The sequence below is a fragment of the Melanotaenia boesemani genome, chromosome 5 (assembly GCF_017639745.1).
Source record: "Melanotaenia boesemani isolate fMelBoe1 chromosome 5, fMelBoe1.pri, whole genome shotgun sequence".
Classification (NCBI taxonomy): Eukaryota; Metazoa; Chordata; class Actinopteri; order Atheriniformes; family Melanotaeniidae; genus Melanotaenia; species Melanotaenia boesemani.
In genome coordinates, this window is record NC_055686.1 from 31,295,044 (window position 1) to 31,308,743 (window position 13,700).

At 44.4% G+C, this 13,700-nt stretch overlaps 1 protein-coding gene across 1 annotated transcript; it reads left to right on the forward strand.

Annotated features, from left to right (window-relative positions):
• Window positions 1-11,630: 11,630 nt before the first annotated feature.
• On the forward strand, window positions 11,631-13,366 carry LOC121639919 (hypoxanthine-guanine phosphoribosyltransferase-like). The gene has a single exon (XM_041985521.1). The coding sequence runs from the start codon at window positions 11,788-11,790 to the stop codon at window positions 12,442-12,444; it is 657 nt and encodes a 218-aa protein (XP_041841455.1). The 5' UTR covers window positions 11,631-11,787; the 3' UTR covers window positions 12,445-13,366.
• The last annotated feature ends 334 nt before the right edge of the window (window positions 13,367-13,700 follow it).

Sequence of the window (13,700 nt, forward strand, 5' to 3'; positions counted from 1 at the left end):
AAGCATTTGGAATCGAAAGAGACTTCCGTATTCAGTTCATGGATCCTGACTTCAATGAGTTTATAAATCTACACTGAAAAAACTGGGAACACAGGGTCTTTGAATTTACAAGAATGATGCTAGTATATGCAACGCAAAAAAATCATATTTCCTCTTTGAACATTATTCAAACAAGTACACCCCATGTGTTTGTAGAGATTGTTAAACGTTCTAGTTTCTTTTGTGTTGATTGAAAGTGATCCAATTGAACGAATCAATTAACGTAATCAAGTTTTGTCATAACCGGAAATGGAGTGCATTCAAAAACTGCGCCCAAAACAAACTTCACTTCAGCAGCAGCAGCAGAAATTGTTTGTCGAGCGGGAACATTCAGCGGTCTCCAGTGGCTCTATCCCAAGATCCCATTAGAGAAACGGTAAGTTTATTCATGTTGACGATGAAATGCGCGACATTTCTTCAGCGCTGCAATGTTTGAACGGCGTGTGATGCAACAGCCTGTTGCTGCGTTAGTGTTAACGTATCATCCAGGCATTTTAGCTTGCTAATTTGCTTGCTAACGGCAACAAAACCGTTTGCTAGCTTGTCTAGATTTAACCAGTGAATATGTGATGGTATTTTGTCACAACACACGACGCTGTCGCTGATAACAGTGCCAAAATATACTACTTAAAAAGAGACCGTTATTACCTCCACCAGCGGAGGTTATGCAATCGTAAGGGGGTGTGTGTGTGCGCGCGCGCGCGTGTTAGTTAGCAACATAACTCAAAAAGTTATGGACGGATTTTGATGAAATTTTCTCAGAATGTCCAGGAAAATAAGAGTAACACTTGATTCTGTTTGTTCTGTTTGAGTTTATTCAACTTTGGTAGACATGGTGTGAACCATGTACTATTTTATTGTTGTTCCCCCTTTCTTTTTTTTTTTTTTTTTTTTTTTATTGTAACTGACCACTTATAAAACCTAGACACACTTAGCAGCTGGTCTAAAAGTGAAGGGTGAGGACAGTTAATCAAATCCAATGTATTCCCTAAAGAGACAAAATAAATAAAAAAAAAAAAAAATGGGAGCAGGAGTAATTTTAATGTGTTCTATTAATGTGTAAATTTGTGAAATTATATAATATTTATGGTATTTATATAATTCTTGTCTCAATTTCTTACATAAAAATCTCCAGTATATAAATAATGCATAGTAGTACATGTTCTGGAAATAAACCACGTACTTTACACACCCAGGGTCTGGGGTGTCAGAGGAACAAAAGTCCATTTTTAGCTCTAATGTTTTTCAAAAACATCTCCAAAAATAAGAACCACGACAAGCTTAAAATGAGAAAGTCAGAAAGAATTTATAGATTTACTTCAGGTTTTATTTGTATGAAGATACAAGCTTCATGTTTTTACCTCAGCCGTCCTCAGACTAAACTTTCTGTCTGTCAAACAAGGGATGTGTTCCTCACCCCCTCATCATGAATCTTTCTGTAACTCTGATAAAATAACAGACGGACATTAACACACCTTCTCGTTCTTCGAAGATAAACCACAGTCTCAAGACAAAAAAAGCACTGACATTATCTGACACATAACATCAGCAACCCCTCCCAGAAGTCAAAGCATCAGTTTAACACTGAGCTCTGGTTTGGTTTCCTCCTTCGGTCTATCTGGTGGCAGCATAAACAACATTTGGCTCCAGCTCTCTTCTTCTTCTTCCTTGTCGATCAAAGGCCACTGTGGCGTAGTTCAGCTCATCAGAGTCAGGGTTCTGTAAGACAAGACACGTTTATTTATACAGCACATTTCATACATACAGTAAGCTGAACAAGATCAGAAGAAACAGTCAGGAGAAAACATACAGTAAGTTGCATATAATACACACAGATGTCAACAGAAAATACATCATCATCATCATCGTCGGTGTATTTATTCAAGAAAACAGAAAAAAGAAGAAAAACAACTAGTTTAATTACTATATATATATATATATATATATATATATATATATATATATATACAGTGTTTGTGGGAAACAGCCTCCTAAGAGAGGTTACTGGCTTATTAAATATAAGCAGAAAACAGCTAATTGCATATAACTGCATGTTTCAGTTTTGTAAACAGCAATGAAACAGTACAACAGTTTCCTGTAGCTTCAAAGTCAAAGTATTGACTAATCATAAATCATTTAACAGGAAATATTGAATCTTTTCTTACTTTATTTTCTTGTAGATTTTTTTCTTCATCAGCAACATAAAAACATGCAAAGAGAAACAAAGAAAATGTTAAAATTGTAATGTCTAATAAAACAACGTCCAATAAAGTTTTAGAATTCTTTGGCAGCAATTTTGTAGAAGGTGAGATCACATTGTGTAAATTTTATGTACAGTTTATAAAAACCTTTAAGACAAGGTACGATCAAGCTAAATTTTAAAAAGATGGTTTCATGCTGTTCAGATATTTTCTCCGCATACATTGAACTCTTTCATGATCTGTTATAATGAGTTTCCATGGCAACTGAAGATTTATTCACCACCGGGATTAACTGATTAACCTCTACAAACCAAAATTAATAAGCAAAATAACACAACACACAAGCTGAAGGAAAAAAAGATGCAGGGCAGGAGTAAGGCAGAGAGAAGAATCTGAGGAAAGTAAAACAATTTTTATGGTTTATTTAGGAAATATGAGATTGCTTTCTAACAAAATGAACAAGCTTGAAGTACAAACAAGGACACGGAAGGAATACAGAGAATGCAGTATTATGTGTTTCACTGAGACATGGCAGAAGGAATATCTCCTAGACTCTAATGTGTCTTGTTACTAAGGCTTTAAAGGCAGAATGAGACATTAATGACAGCAGACGACTAAAGAAGATAAAAGTCAGTGCTTTTTAACCTCAGTGGTGTCATCCTGGACATGTTACTCTAAAAGAGAAAACCATAATCACGTTCTCCGATTATGGCTTGGCAACAGGTAAGCGGCATCTCTGCCTCTCAGACAAAAGAAGCTGTGAATGAACTTTTAAAAGCTGACATAGTTCTGGATTGAACATAAATGTGGTTCAGAATAATTCAGAGCTAGAACTTACTAAAGCTGCACAGAAGTGAAGCTGTTATCAAGGTGAAGGTCTTCATGGTGTGTTGACTGCAGCAAAGTGATATCCGCTAATGAACTGTAACCCAGTCAGGATGCTTTCAGTGTTTAGAGGCGTTAAGAGGCGAAGATTCTGTTGCTTGAACTGACCACATTAGTGCTTTCAGGGAAACATGTTCCAATGCTGAATGTTGCTCTTAAATTATACTTGATCTTATTTCACAGCTTGTCAGCTAATAAAATATCAAAGTATATTTCTAAGATGCTCAAAATGAACAACGTCTTGCAAAAGTTTTGCTTCTACAACTTTGAATCAATGTTCAGATTTAGTCTCATTTAGTCAACACATTTAATATAAAGGTGTAAAATTGTATATTTTAATATTAAGTGTGAATTTAGACCAAAACCAGAGAAAATTTTCCATAAATTTTGTCCATCGACCTTCAGGGACTTTATCCCATGTCTCATTTAAATCAGCTTCTGCAGGTGTAATTGGTCCTGTTGGTGTACCACAGTGGAAAATGTTAGTTTCCAGCACCTTCCCTGGTCAGTAAACCAGTTAACCTGTTTTCCAGGTTTAAATTGGACCTTTCAGCTATTCGTATACAGTTCCCTCATGGACCTTTTCTCAATATGCGTACTTGAGGCCCCAGTACTGTTCCATATCAAAGAACTCATCCAGAAAAGTATGCTGCAAATTCCCAGATGTGTACTTGCTCCGCCCATTTAATCCAGGATCTATCCATCCATAATAACTATCACCTGATGCAGTGATGTTATTCATCTTTCTTTACTCTCAAATCAGGAACAGATCTTTACAACACATTTTTCAAACATCTGTACACAATATGATTTTTGTTCCCTGAGTATCAGAAGAACTAAAACAGTGGATGTAGACTACTGTTATCAATGATTATGTGTCTCTATCAGTATTTCTGCTTGACACTTGGCTGAGAACCACTCCAGTGATAGTTGAAGATCATGCCCCAATGAGGCAAACAGGACTATTTCATCTGCATAAAGCGGAGATCCAATCCTGAGTCCACCAGACTGGACCCCTACAATGTTGCACAGAGAAATTGTGTCCATAAAAGTTATGGACAGAACCTCTGGAAAAGAGCAGCCCTGATGAAGCCCAACCTTCACTCCCCAAGTTTTTGCCTCATCAGACACTAAAGCCACCTTACATCTGGCCTACCAGTATCTCTCAGCTACCTCAAGAGACCCACAGGCTACAAAGGCATGATAAGACTCCTTTTTCAGCTTGACAGTATCCCTCACCACCAGTGTCCTACCATCTGGTTTTGAGGTTACCACGACAACAGGCACTAACTACCTTACCTTACAGCCAGTCGCCAAGTCAGTTGCCTCTACAATGGAGGCACTGAATATGGCCCCTATGGACTCAACGTCCCCTGCTTCCTTCAAGACCTGGTCGCATTTAACTCTGCTCCAACTCCATCCAGTAACTGGTTCTGCTTGTTTACTGTAACAGAAAATGTTAGTTCCCAGCAGACTCTTTTGCAGGTTTTTTTTTTTTTGCTAATGACAGTCTTGGCTACAATATGTCAGATTTTATAATTTAAAAAAAAACTTTTTATTTCAATATTTTTTTCCCACAAACATGTACATGATCATAAAGGGTCTGTAGGTGGTAAAATCTAAATTAACCAAACATCAAATTACCAGCCCAGTGAGCATGCTTATTCTCTTGTCATGGTTGCTGCTCTGCTGGGCCTACAGCTCCTCATCACACTCATCTGCTCCACCTGGTGCTGCCCTGATTACTCACTCTGTTCACCTGCTCCCCTCACTACTTAAGCTCACTCCAGTCCTTGCTTCCCTGCCAGATGGTCAGCATTGTTTTCCCTTGTTGATGTCCAGCGTTTACTCTTGTTTCCTGATTCCTGTGTTTGACCCAGTTACGACCCTTGGACTTCTCTTGCCTCATCCCCTGTCGGACTGCTCCTGCCTTGTGCTCTCCTGGATTTTGACCTGTTTTGGAACGACCACGGATATTCGCCTGCCCCAGCTAAGTAGTCTGCCTCCTACCCCTGTTTATGACTCTTGGCTTCTTAAATCTCTGCTCGTTTGGATTGTGGATCATCCTGACTGTTTCTGGAGTCCTTTCAGGATATTATTCCCTGCTTTACCTGAGGAAGGCGCCACCGCTTCCTACTGGACCAAACCCTGCTCATCTCCTCCATTACCCGGACTGAATAAATTACTTTCTTGGAATCTATCACTGTGTGTGTGGCTGAATTTCCGGGTCCTCGGAGACACCATTACAGTACTATCTGGCCAAAATGGACCCGTCGCCCACACAGGAGTGGCATTCCTGTGTCGAGTCTTCTATAAACAAGCTGGAGTCCAATATGCAGGATCTCATGTCTATGCTGACTAATCTCTCTTCACCTGCAGGTCCCTCCCGGTCGGAGACTTCCCCGCTCCCTCCAACCAACCTTTTCAGTCCTGTTCCGCCCACTCGGGAACCACGATTAACCCCACCAGAGGTCTTCACCGGTGAGCAGTCGCAGTGTCTGACACGATCGGGGACTGCGGTACAAAGAGGTGGACCCAAATGCAGAACACTCAGTGAGGCGAGGGAGATGCAAACAATGTTTATTTATAATGAATGTTAATGGCTTGGTCCAGGTACGGGAAGCACGTCCTATGAGAGGGCAGAGCATTAATGTGGGTCTGAGAGGGTGCTGGGTTTTGTCTGCAATGGCAGCGGCTTACTGTAGTCCAGAGGAAGACTGACGGTGGAGGAGTAAGCCAGGAGATGGTTTCTGGTGGAGGTGGAATGAGTTTGGTTGCAGGCAGGGCGAGCAGGCAGGCAGTCGGCTTGGCATGGGGACAGTCCTTATCCAAGGTGCTGTGGTGATCCAAGGAAACACGGTCTAAGGCTGAGGAATAAAGACGACAAGATAAGTTTTACTGAGAACAAGGCACAAGGTAAAACTTAGAATGAGGCCTGGTTACCACGCTGTAACGTGTGACAATCTGGCGATGGCTGGAGCTCCTGCTTGCCCCTAAATAGCAGGGAGAAGAGCCAGATAACGAGCCTGCTGATGAGCTGCAGGTGGCAGCAATTGTGGCTCCAGACACCGCCCTCAGTCCCCATGGTAACCTGCTCACCCTGACCTGCAAACTCAGACACACAAAAACATGACAGTGTCGGCCATTTCTGACTCAGTGTGAAATCCAGTTTGAGCTGCAACCAACCTCTTTCCCATCTGATCGAGCTAAGGTGGCCTATGTGGTGTCATTACTGTCGGGAAGAGCTAAGTTATGGGGCACCGCTGAATGGCAAAAAGACTCCCCTCTCTGCTACTCTTACAGGGACTTTTCTAAAGCCCTCATCAGGGTTTTCGACCCAGTTTTGCCGGAGAGAGAGGCGGCGCATGGGTTATTAACCCTGCGACAAGGCAAGAGGCGGGTCACGGACTATATAATTGATTTTCATGTCTTGTCTGCAGATAGTTACTGGAATGATGCAGCACTCTGCAACGCTTTCTACCAGGGTCTCGCAGAGGATATAAAGGATGAACTGGCTACACGGGATGCTCTAAGAGTCTGGGCGAGCTGGAGAGTCTCTCCACACGCATCGATCTCCGACTGCAGGAGCGGCAGGAGGAACGTAAGCGCTCTCATCTGGGCTGTCAGTCAGACACAGGGGGTAAGCAGACTCATGACCGACCTACTCACAGCTCCCACGCCCCCATGGAAACGGAGGAACCCATGTCGCTTGGGCGGACACGACTGCCTTTCCAGGAGAAGGACAGAGGTTTAAGGAGGGGCTGTGTCTCTACTGTGGAGGAGTCGGTCACAAAGCTATCTGCTGTCCTTTAAAAGAACAGACTCAGTGTAAGAAGTGAGGCGCCTACTGAGTCAGAAGAAATCATCGGAGACCTCAGAAATGTGTACTTCATCAGCGCAGTTGATAATAAACGAACAGGAAAGGGCAGCTTCCGTATTCATTGACTCGGGTGCAGACACAGAATTTATGGATATTGGATTAGCCCAAGCCCTTAACATCCTGCCTAAACCCACTTCAAGGACTGTAAAGGTTTTGGCTTTGGATGGGCATGTGCTGCATAAAATAACTCAAGAAACGGTTCCAGTGGAAGTAGTCATAGGGAGTAATCATCGTGAACTGGTTTCCTTTTTGCTCATCAATTCACCCAAGGTGCCGATCATTCTGGGCGCATCTTGGTTGAGAAATCACAATCCCCACATTGACTGGATTAACATGGAAATCATGGACTGGTCCCCCTACTGCTCATCCACCTGTCTCAGAACCGCAACCACTCCGGTTGGAGAACCCAGACCTGGTCCTGAGATTTATCCTAGTCTAGCCGACGTCCCTCAGTGTTACCATGGCCTCCGGGAGGTATTTAACAAACACCATGCGACCTCCCTACCGCCTCATCGGTCCTATGACTGCCCGATCGAGCTGTTACCCGGAACTTTTCCCCCTAGGGGCCGTTTGTATTCCTTGTCTGGTCCTGAGCATCAGGTCATGAACGCTTATATCAACGACTCCCTGAAAGCCGGCATCATTCGGCTGTCTTCTCCAGCGGGTGCGGGCTTCTTCTTTGTTGGGAAGAAGGATGGGTCGCTTCGGCCATGCATCGATTACCGGGGGCTCAATGACATTACGGTAAAGAATCGTTACCCACTGCCCCTAATGAACACCGCCTTTGACCAAATACAGGGAGCCACCGTGTTCACCAAGTTGGACCTGCGAAATGCCTACCACCTCGTCCATATCAGGGAAGGTGATGAGTGGAAAACGGCGTTAAACACCCCTACAGGGCATTACGAATACCTGGTCATGCCATTTGGACTGTCAAATGCACCCGCCGTCTTCCAGTCGTTGGTCAACGATGTACTAAGAGACATGGTGGGTCAGTATGTCTTCGTCTATCTGGATGACATACTGATCTTCTCCAAGGATTTAACTACCCACAAGGAACATGTTCGTGCAGTGCTTCTCCGCTTATTGCAGAATAAACTCTTTGTCAAGGCCGAAAAATGCGAATTCCACAAAACTTCGACTTCCTTCCTGGGTTACGTGATCACCCCCGATGGCATGTCTATGGACCCCGGTAAAGTTCAAGCCGTTAAGGACTGGCCAGTGCCCCAAAGCCGCAAACAGCTCCAGTGGTTCTTGGGCTTTGCCAATTTCTATCGTCGGTTTATCAGGGCTTACAGTTCTATCTCATCACCTCTTCATGCACTTACATCACCCAAACACAGATTTCTCTGGTCGGATCAGGCGGATGGAGCCTTCAGACAGTTGAAACAGTTGTTCACCTCTGCACCTGTGCTTTGCTTTCCAGATCCATCGCGTCAGTTCATCGTGGAGGTTGACGCCTCTAACTCCGGAGTGGGGGCAGTCCTGAGTCAGAGGTATGCAGACAATAAGACTCATCCTTGTGCTTTTTTCTCCAGGAGTCTGTCTGCTGCAGAACGGAATTATGACGTAGGCAATCGGGAGCTGTTGGCTGTGAAATTGGCGCTGGAGGAATGGAGACATTGGCTGGAGGGGGCCAAGGAGCCTTTCATAGTTTGGACTGACCACAAAAACCTGGAATACCTGAAGACGGCTAAGAGACTGAATCCCAGACAAGCCCGGTGGTCCTTGTTTTTTGACCGTTTTACCCTTTCCTTGTCTTACAGACCAGGGAAGAAGAACGTTAAGCCTGATGCACTCTCTCGACTCCACGAACCACCTGAGACTGAACAGTCCGAGGATCCGACGGACTTTATCCTGCCAGCCTCTGTGCGGTTGGCGGCGACCAGACTAGGAATTGAGCGCAAGGTTGTCGACTCCCATCTTCTCCACCGGGTACCTGCAGCGTGCCCCGTGGATCGTCTGTTTGTTCCCCCTCACCAGGTGTCGGAGGTCATATCCTTTTGTCATTGCTCTCGCTTGTTTTGTCACCCGGGTGTGGGGAAGACCCTATCTGTGGTCCGGGCTCGGTTTTGGTGGAGCACCCTGGCCCGGGATGTCAAAGACTTTGTCCTGGCATGTCGACTCTGTTGTCAGTCGAAAGCCTCTCGTCGCCCACCTATTGGGCTGTTACGACCTCTCCCCATTCCTAATCGACCCTGGTCCCATATGTTCATGGATTTTATCACTGGTCTTCCCCCGTTCGGTGGTCACACAGTCATAGTCACCATTGTGGATCGCTTCTCTAAAATGACTCACCTGGTTCCCCTCCCCAAATTGCCCACGTCCACGGAGCTCAGCGTCATCCTGTCCCGAGAGGTTTTCCGTCTTCATGGCCTTCCTGTCAATATAGTCTCCGATCGGGGCCCCCAGTTCGTCTCCAGGTTCTGGAAAGAATTCTGCTCCCTCCTGGGCATTCATGTGGACCTCTCCTCTGGGTTCCACCCCCAGACTGATGGCCAGACGAAGAGGATCAACCAGGAGGTGGAAACTAAGCTCCGCATGCTGTGCGAAAAGGACCCGTCTACTTGGTCTCGCAACTTGCCCTGGGTGGAGTTTTCCCTGAATTCCCTTCCGTCCAGTGCCACGGGGCTGTCTCCCTTTTATGTTGTGTTTGGTTATCAGCCCCTGGTGTTTGGTGTGCAGGAGCGCCCGGCTGGGGTTCCTTCGGCTCATGCTGCCGCTCTCCATTGCCAGCGAGTGTGGCGGAGTGCCCGCCGGGCTCTCGTGACCACGTCTGCTGTCTATTCCCAGTCCGCTAACAGGCGGCGGGTTCCGGCTCCTGCCTACTGGGTTGGCCAGGAGGTTTGGCTCTCTACCAGGGACCTCCCGTTGCATGTGGCAAACCGTAAGCTGGCACCACGGTTTATCGGAACCTTCCCCGTTTCCAAAATGATTAACTCTGTGGCTGTTCGTCTGCACCTTCCCAGGACCCTTAGGGTTCATCCCACCTTCCACATTTCCCGGATCAAGCCTGTCGCTTCGTCTTCCCTGGTTCCCGCCTCCGCTCCCCCTCCTCCCGCCCGGTTCGTTGCTGGGGGTCCGGTCTACACTGTTCAGCGCCTCCTCCGCTCCCGGCGGCGTGGTCGCGGGTTGCAGTATCTCGTGGACTGGGTGGGTTATGGGCCGGAGGAGCGCTCGTGGATTCCCTCCCTCTTCATCGTGGATCGTACGTTGATCCGGGATTTCCATCGCTCTCATCCTGCCATGCCTGGTGGCCCGTCCGGTGCCGTCCCTTGAGGGGGGGGTACTGTCATGGTTGGTGCTCTGCTGGGCCTACAGCTCCTCATCACACTCATCTGCTCCACCTGGTGCTGCCCTGATTACTCACTCTGTTCACCTGCTCCCCTCCCTACTTAAGCTCACTCCAGTCCTTGTTTCCCTGCCAGATGGTCAGCATTGTTTTCCCTTGTTTATGTCCAGCGTTTACTCTTGTTTCCTGATTCCTGTGTTTGACCCAGTTACGGCCCTTGGACTTCTCTTGCCTCATCCCCTGTCGGACTGCTCCTGCCTTGTGCTCTCCTGGATTTTGACCTGTTTTGGAACGACCACGGATATTCGCCTGCCCCAGCTAAGTAGTCTGCCTCCTATCCCTGTTTATGACTCTTGGCTTCTTAAATCTCTGCTCGTTTGGATTGTGGATCATACTGACTGTTTCTGGAGTCCTTTCAGGATATTATTCCCTGCTTTACCTGAGGAAGGCGCCACCGCTTCCTACTGGACCAAACCCTGCTCATCTCCTCCATTACCCGGACTGAATAAATTACTTTCTTGGAATCTATCACTGTGTGTGTGGCGGAATTTCCGGGTCCTCAGGGAGACACCATTACATCTCTAATAAACTGTGTGAAATATAGCTTTGTATCTAAAGTCAACTAGACTTGTAAAATCATTTTGGTTTGTTATGTCATGTTGGTATTTACCTAAAGACGTTGTCCAGAATTTTTCTATTAATTAATAATAGATTTATAATTAATTTAAATATCTGTTAAATACTGATTCAAGGAAACTTATGTGTGTTTCTTATAGACATGACCTAATACCATGTGAAGGAATTTTGTTTATCTCTGTTCAATCTCAAACCAGAAACAGATCAGTACGATATATTTCTCAAACATTTGTAAAGAATACATTTGCTCACTGAGTAACAGAAAATAAAATCATATAAACTAAACAGTGCAAATGAACCACCGATCATGTGACTGTACCAGTAAATGAATACATGAGTCTTTTTAGCTAATACAGAACAAAAGTGTAAATATAGATGTGTTTGGTGGAAACAGCTTATGTTGCATGTGGTTTTATTGCAGAAGTAAAGGCTTCTCTCTGAAGTTTTTTTCTTTTTTGTTTTATCTGATACCACAGTGGAAAGTTACAGAAGGAGGGGCGTCATGTCACCTAGCAACATGTGTCTGTAGCCATGTTCTGGGAAGAAAACTACACTTCTGTAAAAGGGAAATAAGCTGAAAATATTAATATCAGTTGAATATTTAAAAGACTTTTTATACTAACCATACGCATAGCTCAAACCATACTGATGTTACGACAAAAAGCACAACAGACTCAGTGTAACCTTTGTCAGAAACCTTTGGCAGTCATCGAGCCTTTCGTCTCCATGCGTGTCCTGTCATAAGCCTGAAGAGGCTGCGAAACCGACCTGGCCGTTTTGCCTTCATTACTAGAAGATCACTGCAGCATACATATATATCCTTTTTGTTTAAAACTACGGGGAGTGACAGCGACATGGCGGCACCCAGCCCCTGTGTTGTGATCAGTGATGATGAGCAGGGCTATGATCTGGATCTTTTCTGCATACCAAAGCACTACGCCACCGACCTGGAGAGGGTCTACATCCCTCATGGACTCATCTTGGACAGGACAGAGAGGCTGGCCAGAGAGATCATGAAGGAAATGGGGGGACACCACATTGTGGCCCTCTGTGTGCTCAAAGGGGGTTACAAGTTTTTTGCAGACCTGCTGGACTACATCAAAGCCCTGAACCGAAACAGTGACCGCTCCATTCCCATGACAGTGGACTTCATTCGCCTCAAGAGCTACTGTAACGACCAGTCAACCAGGGAAATCAAAGTGATTGGTGGAGATGATTTGTCTACTCTGACAGGCAAGAATGTGTTGATTGTTGAGGATATTATCGACACAGGGAAGACGATGAAGACATTATTGCAACTCCTCAAACAGTACAATCCCAAAATGGTTAAAGTAGCAAGTTTGCTGGTGAAGAGGACGCCGCGAAGCGTCGGCTACCGACCGGATTATGTAGGATTTGAGGTCCCTGATAAATTTGTGGTGGGGTACGCACTAGACTACAACGAGTACTTTAGAGATCTAAATCATATCTGCGTCATTAGTGAAATAGGGAAGGAGAAGTACAAGGCGTGAGGATCTCGTTGCCACAGTTCTCCGATGTATTGTGCATCTTTTCCTTTTGTGGTTCATTTCATAAAAAAATCTCACCTGCTCAGGGTCCCTGAGGACACTGGAGTGAAGATCCTGCCTTTTCTTTTTGTCACAAACAAGAAAAGACTGCCTTACAAAGAAACCTCGGTTAAAAGCATGGAGTCCAGCTTTAACCAGAAGTTCATTTGACGCTTTAATGCCCCCCCACACTTTTTTTAATTCTTTTTTTAAATTTCTTTTTTAAAGAAATTGAGTAATTTATTTAAAGAAATGCTGCTAGCATCAAGTAAAAAATTGTAACTGACAGAAAGATTTCCAACCTCATACAGTATTTTAAAAATGTTGTTTTATTGTAATTCTGCATCTATCTGGATTTATTAGTAGCTGTTTTAAGGCCACCATTGAGGAGGATGATGCTTTTTCTCAATGTTTGTATATTTTGGGACAAAATTTAGGTACTGTCTGGTGTGTGAGGGGAAAAAATTCCTAAAGCTTTCTCAAAGATACATGTTGTAAAGTAGCGTGAATGTTGCAGTTGTCCCTGGTTTTAAACACATGGTGAAGATGAAATATCCTCTACACGAGTGTTTCTGAAATCTTTGTCCAAACAAAGCTTTTGATTGATCTAATTGTGTGTAAAGTAACAGATGGTGGCTCTAAATGCTGGAAGACGGCTAAGTTTAGACGTGGAAGTCCTCCAATGATTCTTTAAACAGGGTTAAAAGTTCACTGATATGTTTGGTAAACAGAGATTATGTATTTCAATCATTGCTTCAGAGGCATCGTTTAACTAACACCCACCCCCACTTGTTTTTAGTTCAGTTCAATAAAATGTTTTTTTTTTTTTCACTTTTTCCTGTAATCCTGAATTTTGCAACACCAAAATTAAATGTACTCATCCTTACATAAAAAAAAAAAAAAAAAAAAAAAAAAAAAGGCTGGTGGCAGGTAAGTGACGCTAATGCTGTAGGTGACGTAGTTCCGGGGGAGACGGCAGATTCAAACTAGGCGCGCCCAAACATTTCTACTTTCATTCGATTGTATTTTGTGCCAACTTAATCAAAATATTCTTTAAAGTAGGACTATAGTGTCTTTAAAAGGTACACTCTGGAGCACAGCGGGGAGGATTTGGCCAGCCTGACAGATTTTATAGATCGTTGTTACGACAGAATCGTCATGGGGAAACCAAACAACACGTCAACCCCCTCCACCGCATCTAAGTCCAAGAGACAGCGAAA

Bases quoted from the DNA above. Each gene is read 5' to 3' on its own strand.
- LOC121639919 (XM_041985521.1), top strand. From the start codon at position 11,788: ATGGCGGCACCCAGCCCCTGTGTTGTGATCAGTGATGATGAGCAGGGC.